This window comes from Cucurbita maxima, unplaced genomic scaffold, assembly GCF_002738345.1.
Source record: "Cucurbita maxima cultivar Rimu unplaced genomic scaffold, Cmax_1.0 Cma_Scf00004, whole genome shotgun sequence".
NCBI lineage: Eukaryota > Viridiplantae > Streptophyta > Magnoliopsida > Cucurbitales > Cucurbitaceae > Cucurbita > Cucurbita maxima.
Genome location: NW_019272020.1, coordinates 72,915 through 80,497, shown reverse-complemented (window position 1 = coordinate 80,497; position 7,583 = coordinate 72,915). Strand labels below are relative to the sequence as shown.

Sequence of the window (7,583 nt, the reverse complement as noted above, 5' to 3'; positions counted from 1 at the left end):
ATATAATGACATAAGTAACGATTCAAATCAAACAATATCGGTTAATTGTGGGTTTGAGTCATTACAAATGATATAAGAGTGAGATATCATGCGATGTGTCATATAATGTTGGCCTTCGAAAGGAGAAAGATTGTGAGATTTCACATTGGTTGAAGAGTAAAACAAAACCTTTATTATAAGGGTGTGAAAACTTCTCGCTAATAGATATGTTTTAAAGCCCTAAAATGAATGATGATATGTAACGTGTAAAAACGGATGTCATTTATTAGTTGTACAATGGACTTGTGTTGTTACATTATACACTTCGACAGATTGAACTATTATATCAATTTCATACCATTTCATTTATTTTCGGTGCATATAGACATTAAAAATTTATAAATATGTTTATTAATGACTTTATCAAATAAATAAAAGTTAATAGAGTAAGAATTTCAATTGTTTTTAGATTCTAAAAGTAAAAATCGTAATACTTTCACGAATTCGTATTGTAATTTTCATACCTTATTCGTATATATACATCGTTTAGTAGAATAATTTAATTATTAATGTTAAATATATATTTTAATAAATTATTTTATATGAAAAAGTGTGGAAATTGACATTATCATGATATATCTGTATAATTGAAACGTCGATTCACATTCGAACCCCCACCTCCCAATGGAATTTTCATATTTTTTAAATCAATTTCCTTAATTGTTAATTTGTGTCGTTCGTTATCCTCAGTATTATCTCCCTCCAAATTGACCGCTCAACCCAGCCCTCTCTCCCATCACTGCCGGTACTTGTTTCCCGGAGGCCGGAAAGCCCTGCGCTCGAAGGGATCTAAGCTTACTCATCTCAATCCAACAAAGCCCCTCCTGCACCAGTACGTTCCCTCCACTCTCTTCGTTTTCTTCTTCTGCATTTCATCGTGTATGAAAGGAAAATGAAACTACTAATTGCAGCGGAACACAAGGATCAATAGTTGATATTAACTGCTGCTAGAATTGTGCCATTCGTGTTAGGTGTTTAGCAGAGATATTATGTGTAAGTGTTTCATGTGGAGTGTGAATTTTCTATACCAAATGTTATTTTTGTAGAAGCTGATTGAGAAAGAAGATTGAAGGGGTTGAAATAAGAATTGGGAATAATGTCTGCGACGCTGTTGTCTTATTACAATCCAAGTCTTGCTTGTAATTACGGGAAGATGGATACGGAACGCATTGCATTCGGACAGTTACGCTCTATTGGAAGGAGAAACAATGGCCATCGCAACCTTACTGTGTTTGCCGCTACAGAAGGGTCTGCAAAATCGAGCGAGTCTGAAGAAACAATTCCTTCTTGGGCCAAACCCGATTCTGAGGAGCCTCCTCCTTGGGCAAGGGAGGAAGGCAAGGAAATTGGAACTCAACAGGGATTTCAGGTCCCTTTCTATGTTTACTTACTCGCCTCATCTATCACTGCAATTGCTGCTGTAAGCTTCCCTCTAAATACAGACTTGTTTTTTGCATTTTGGTTGTTTATTTTTATACTGACTTCTGTGCTACTTCCAGTTTGTTCAGAATTTAATAGAAGTATTGAAAGCTTACTTCTGAGTTACTATTCAAGGCAAGAATGAATGATATGATTATTGAAAGTGTTGAAAGAATGACACCTCCTCTATTTTTACATAGATTTATTTAGATTTACTTTACTATTTAAATTTACAGAAACTATTTAGATTTCCTAGTTTCTAGAATTTACTTATTCTTTCTCCCTTACCAAAATGACATGCAATTCTCTTAAAAGGAATAAGAAAAAATAGCAACATGGTATCATGGTATCAGAGCTGGTTTTGTGTTCCCACTAGGATTTCCTTTAAACTCTAGAAGCCTTGAACTTTCATTTGTGTAAGAGTAAAGTCCCTTTGCAACATCGACTTTCATTGGAGTGGACTCTTGCGTCATTTGTAACAGTTAGGAGAGTGATTACCAATCAATCCAAAACTTAAGTTGATGGGTTACTAGTTACACCAATACTTCAACATGATGAAAAAACAATTTAATGCATTGAAGCGAGGGAGCCTGTTTGTGTGTAAAGTTATTTCTTTAGCAATGTATGATCAAGTTTGGTGCTACGGACACTATTTCTAATTGAAGTCTTTTGTATGTTATTGGAGCGACTTCCAAAACTGCAGATAGGTTCTGTATTTGAGTACGTCAACCAGAAGCCTGTCTTTGGAATTATAAATTCAGACAGCATATTTTACGCTCCATTGCTTGGATTTTTCGCATTTACAGGCATTCCCACTGCTGTAAGTTCCTCTTTCTCCATTTTTTTGACATTTGTGAAGGGATTATCATATCTTTTCGTGTGCATTTATCATACCATGAAATTATAACACTAACCTTTTGTGTCTCTCTAGTGAACATAAATATGAAGTACCCATCTTTCTGTTTTTTGGGGTGACGGGGGAGCAGAAAATTGGATATAAAAATTTTAAAACTAAACCTTGTGTCTTCTCTGAGTTGCGTCATTTCTTAGCTAGAAACCTTGCACAGAAGATGTCAACTGCATAGGGGTAATAAGCGGAATGGCAATGCCATTCCAAAAATATGAGCTCCCACTTACACAAGGCTCTTTGTCTAATTTCTGGAGACAGGCATTCCTTTGGTTCAAATCTGTTGAAGTGGCTAATAAGGAAGCTGAGGATCAAGACAGAAGGGATGGGTACTCGTAGAATACCTTCCCAAACACGAATTTACGGTCCCTTGGAAGTAGTAATGCTGTTTCGGCCTTTTTTTTTTGTTCACTTGTGAACTGTATATTTCATATGAGCATGCTACAGTGTTGTGTATCATTATTTATTGTTTTTATTTAAATGAGAGACTGGTTTCCTTGAGATGTATGAAAGTAAAAAAGCAAAGCAATGGAAAACAAGCCCAAAACAAAAGAGAGCTGAAGAAAAAAATTGCAAGGACAAATATTTGGTTGTAGTCGAGAAGGACCAGCAGGGGCAATTGAAGCTAGTCAAACATTGTATCTCCTTTCCAGAATCCTTCTATACCTTTAAAATCTTCTTATTTCTCTTTAGGAAGATGTGCAAGTGTTAGCCAAGGAAAGCAGGTTGTCACAAGAATCTCCTTCAACATAGTATCTGACAAGTCTAACTTGAAGCCATCCCCACCTCACCTCTAAAGTTACTAAAACTATTAATTTCGACATCTTTGGAGAAAGTGATTCAAATTCTTTGATGCATGCGTATAGAACTAAATGCACCACTAATCCTTTTGCTACAAATCAGAAAGGAAAGGGCTAACAAGAGAACACTCCAAAGACTAGTGGGTTCAAAGGTGAAAGTTCCTAATGAAAAGCATGCAAAAGGGAAAACAAGGAGGATGTATCGTTGGCTTCCCTGTCAGACTAGGGTCCCTTGAAATGAGATTTAAAATAATTACCACTCTCAAATGAAGACGGGACAGAAGCAATGCACATAACTTTCACAGAAGAAAAGTAGTAGAGACGGTGATAAGACAACAATGGGGACCAATGCAAGTCTATTGGGCCTCCTAGAAATGAGCACGAGTCGGTGGAAATTTTTGTGTTATTGGAAAAGCAAGGAGACCAGGGGATGTTGCTTGCCTTGGGTCACTGCAGCAGTATGCCCCACCTCACACGGTGATGTGTGTTCTATAATCTCATGCAGATGTTGGACTCGGAGGTAAATGTAACTTTGAGTTTGGGAGTGAAGTCTATTTTGAGTACATGTACTTGCTTCTTTTATGCCTTAGACATGCTAATCTCATCTAGTACATGCAGGTCACAAACTCACAAATCAAATTCAGGTAACCCTAATTCATGTATGTATGTTTATATAGCTTACTATTTTGTACATTCCAAATTCACGCTACATAAATTTGTACTTCCCAATCCCAAGAAGAAAAATGTCGGCCACTTCGTCAAATGAGGGTGATTCTTAACCATTAAATTATCGATTTCCAGTCCACACTTCTTGCACAGATTATATAGAAGTTAGTCTTGCTCAAGGGGGAAATAGTCTTCCATGAAAGTTTTTGTGGGACCTTTGAATTACAAGATTTTTGAACATAATCTACGTTTGTAATTTAGTGGGTAAGGGAGCTTTGCGTTACAAGATCCTGTCCGTTCATACTAAAGTTGCCAATGTTAAGAACAGCACAAGGAAGAAGCTGCAGGAATAGAGGAAAACATGAGTGGGTGTGATTATTAGAGACGAAAGTGGTGGAATTCAAGGCGCTGCGTACCCAGTTTTGTACTCAGCTCTGTGCTTTGTAAGGATTGAAGTTGGGTCGGCGGATGAATCTGTGAGCTGTGATTGTGGAATCCGATTGTAGCCACTTGATTGAATCGGGAACTGGTACCATGCACACGCTGAGGGAGGAAGGCGTTTAGATGGGAGATATCCCAAGAGTTTGGTTTTGCATTTACAACAAGTTGAATTTAACTCTCCCTCACAAATTAGGGGGAAAAAAACGAGACTTAATGAGCTGTTTGTAAGCTGGAAGAGCTTGGGTGTGAGATTATTAGGCTTTTAGCTTCTGATCTGGTGGGCATTTTAGTTCCAAGTCTAGGCGTTTCTCAAGTGACGACGAACAACATCATCGACGACAAAAACAGTCAGAAAAGAAGGGAAAACGACACCAGGAATGAGGAAGGAAGGAGAGGAAGAGCTAGGAAGGGCGAGGAAGAAGAAACAATAAAAAATACATTCCCTGTCTACTAAGGTGGAAATGAGGTTAGATACTATTTCCAATAAAAACCTTCCTCCGTCTACTCTATGTTGATCAACTTTAAAAAAATAAAAAATAAAATACAATTTACAGCTGCTACATTACCTTATAATACATTCCCTGCCTTGCAAGGTCGGCGACCTCAGATCATTTGCCCGCCATTGAGCTGCTCTTTCCATCTTCCGTCTCTCTTCCTCCATTTCTACCTGTAAAATGCTGCGGAACCTTCAGACACGTCGTCGCGGTCCCTATGGCGCTTACTTTTGCGCCTTCGCTGCCGCTTCGCTGCTTCTATTTTCAGTCTCCCTCCTTTACACTCGCCTCTCTCGCTCCCAGTCACATACTTACTCTCGTCCCATGTTTCCTAAATCCCTAGGCAACATTCTGGTCTCTGATTCTGATGACGACAGCGATGTTATTTTGGGCACTACTGCCACCGATGAGGACAAGATCGATGAGCTCGATATTGTGGACGAGGACGTCCAATCTAGGGCATCTGGCGATGAGGAATTGGGAGAGGATGAAGATCAGTCTGATCAGGTCAGGGTTTCTGGATTTTATTTTGACCACGTTAGTGGAGCCATTAGGAAGGTTTTTGATAACAAACGTTCGATCCAAGATTGGTCTGACGAGAATTCTGGTTTTCCTGTCGGATTAGGTGAAGAGGATCGCAGTAAAGCTGCATTTAGCTCGGATGATGTGCCGGTTGACGAAGAGGTGAGGAGGAAATCAAGGGAAATGACTGGGATCGAGGACGCGCTTTTGTTGAAGGTGGGTGGTAGAGTTTCGCCCTTAAGAGATGGGTGGGGAGACTGGTTCGATAAGAAGGGCGACTTTTTGCGGAGGGATCGGATGTTTAAGTCCAACTGGGAAGTTCTGAATCCGCTGAACAATCCCATTTTGCAAGATCCGGATGGTCTGGGTGTGGCCGCGCTAACGAGAGGCGATCGAATCGTGCAGAAATGGTGGATGAACGAGTTTAAAAAAGTTCCGTTTCTTGTTTACAAGCCGTCAGGTGTTACACGGAAGGTCTTTAATACGGAAGTAGAAAACGGCAATGTGGACGCAAGCATCAATCAGAGCGGGAGCCTAAATGGTCATACTGATATAAACGTAATGGACAATGGTAAGGAAGCTTTAAACGAGATTAGGACTTCAGATGAACACTCCGGTAATAACCTTTGGATGATGAAGAAAGTGATCAATTTTGATGAAGGTTCGAGTTCACGTTTCAATGGCTATAGGACCTCGATATCTAGGAGTACTAAGAAGGAGAAGAGTCGGGATAGAAGCGCAGAGAACGCTGATGTAGTAGATGAAGCGTTTTTTACGAAGGGTGCAGGATCTAAACCGAGGGTTATGCCTCATATTTTGACTAGTATATATGCAGACGGCAAGCGATGGGGTTATTATCCTGGTTTACATCCGCATCTATCTTTTTCTCGTTTTATGGATGCATTATTCAAGAAAAATAAATGTGATGTGAGAGTTTTTATGGTTTGGAACTCACCTTCTTGGATGTTCGGTGTTCGGCACCAACGTGGGCTAGAGAGCGTGTTCTCGCATCATCAAAATGCATGTGTTGTTATTTTCTCGGAGACAATTGAGCTTGATTTCTTCAAAGATAATTTTGTGAAAAATGGGTACTTATCCTAATGAAATTCTTGATAATTCACAGATTTATTTTGTGATTAACTACAATTTTTGTTTAACAGTTACAAAGTTGCGGTTGCTATGCCAAATCTTGATGAATTATTGAAGGATACACCAACCCATAAATTTGCTTCCATCTGGTTTGAATGGAAAAAAACAAAGTTCTATTCTATTCACTACAGCGAGCTTGTTCGTTTGGCTGTTTTATACAAGTAAGCCTTCTCTCTCTATCCCTAAATTTCCATTTTTGCTATTGAGATATTTATGAATACAACCACTCGTGGTACAACATGGTTTTTGATTCGTCTGTTAATTAAGTCAGCAGTGCTTCTGTTTCTTGCCAAATGACATGGGGCAAGAAAAACGTTAGGCATGTCCTTACAAGACGATCTTTCATTTTGAAGGCCGGACAACCGTCAATTACTTAATACCACAGTATTTATCATTTCTAAAAGGCTAAATATATGTTTTAGTCCCTAATGTGTAAAACATTAGGGACTGAATTGAATTCTTTTAAATATGAGGGATTAAATTGAAAAAAAATATCCAAACATTAGGGGCTATAAAAAATTCAAAGGTCCTAAATGATTTTCTTTTATAGATTCTTTCTGATTCTAGGCTTTCGCAAATATCTTAAAAAGTGATTTTACGTTAGGATAAGAGAAGCAAAAAGAGTTGGGTAAGGAGGTGCTCTATCCACATCTCTGTTTATAGGATTCTTTATGTCAAGCCTTCTATCAATGTTATCCGGTCATAATTGTAGGTGCTCTTCTACTTGTAACACCCAATAAGAAAAGGTGAACTCACTATCATCCAATCTCCTATTGTGAGAATCGACATGTTTATGAGGGTTTTGTGCGCGCATGCGCATTGAAGAGAATGCAGTACCTGGGCTTAGTGTGCCTGTCGAAGGTTGGATTATATTATTTGGAAGAAAATTTTTCCGGAAAAGAGGGCTAAGGACTACCTAGTAAATTTTAGTGAACATTTAAATGTAATCGTCTTTATTGTGGCAAAGGCTTGTCTGAATTGAGTCCCGACTTTTGATATCGTATTTATTTTCTATCCACGTTCTCTATTTATAGGATTCGTTATGTCAAGCCTTCTATCGATGTTATCAGGTCATAATTGTAGGTGCTCTTCTACTTGTAACACCCAATAAGAAAAGGTGAACTCACTATCATCCAATCTCCTATT

At 38.6% G+C, this 7,583-nt stretch overlaps 2 protein-coding genes across 4 annotated transcripts in view; both read left to right on the top strand.

The window, feature by feature from the left end:
• Positions 1-609: 609 nt before the first annotated feature.
• On the top strand, positions 610-2,866 carry LOC111477793. The gene is made up of 4 exons (XM_023121684.1): positions 610-871; positions 1,086-1,459; positions 2,162-2,278; positions 2,627-2,866. The coding sequence occupies exons 2-4, from the start codon at positions 1,136-1,138 to the stop codon at positions 2,702-2,704; spliced, it is 519 nt and encodes a 172-aa protein (XP_022977452.1). The 5' UTR covers positions 610-871; positions 1,086-1,135; the 3' UTR covers positions 2,705-2,866.
• A 1,857-nt stretch (positions 2,867-4,723) lies between these two features.
• LOC111477792 (uncharacterized protein At4g19900) overlaps positions 4,724-7,583 on the top strand; it is a 7,483-nt gene continuing 4,623 nt past the window's right edge. The window contains exons 1-3 of one of the 3 annotated variants that reach the window (XM_023121681.1): positions 4,724-4,738; positions 4,866-6,376; positions 6,449-6,598. In XM_023121681.1, coding sequence (XP_022977449.1) covers positions 4,947-6,376; positions 6,449-6,598 — 1,580 coding nt within the window. In that variant the 5' untranslated portion in view covers positions 4,724-4,738; positions 4,866-4,946. Of the gene's footprint in view, positions 4,739-4,815; positions 6,377-6,448; positions 6,599-7,583 lie in introns of those variants that run through there. The other 2 variants (XM_023121682.1, XM_023121683.1) reach the window with 2 other exon arrangements.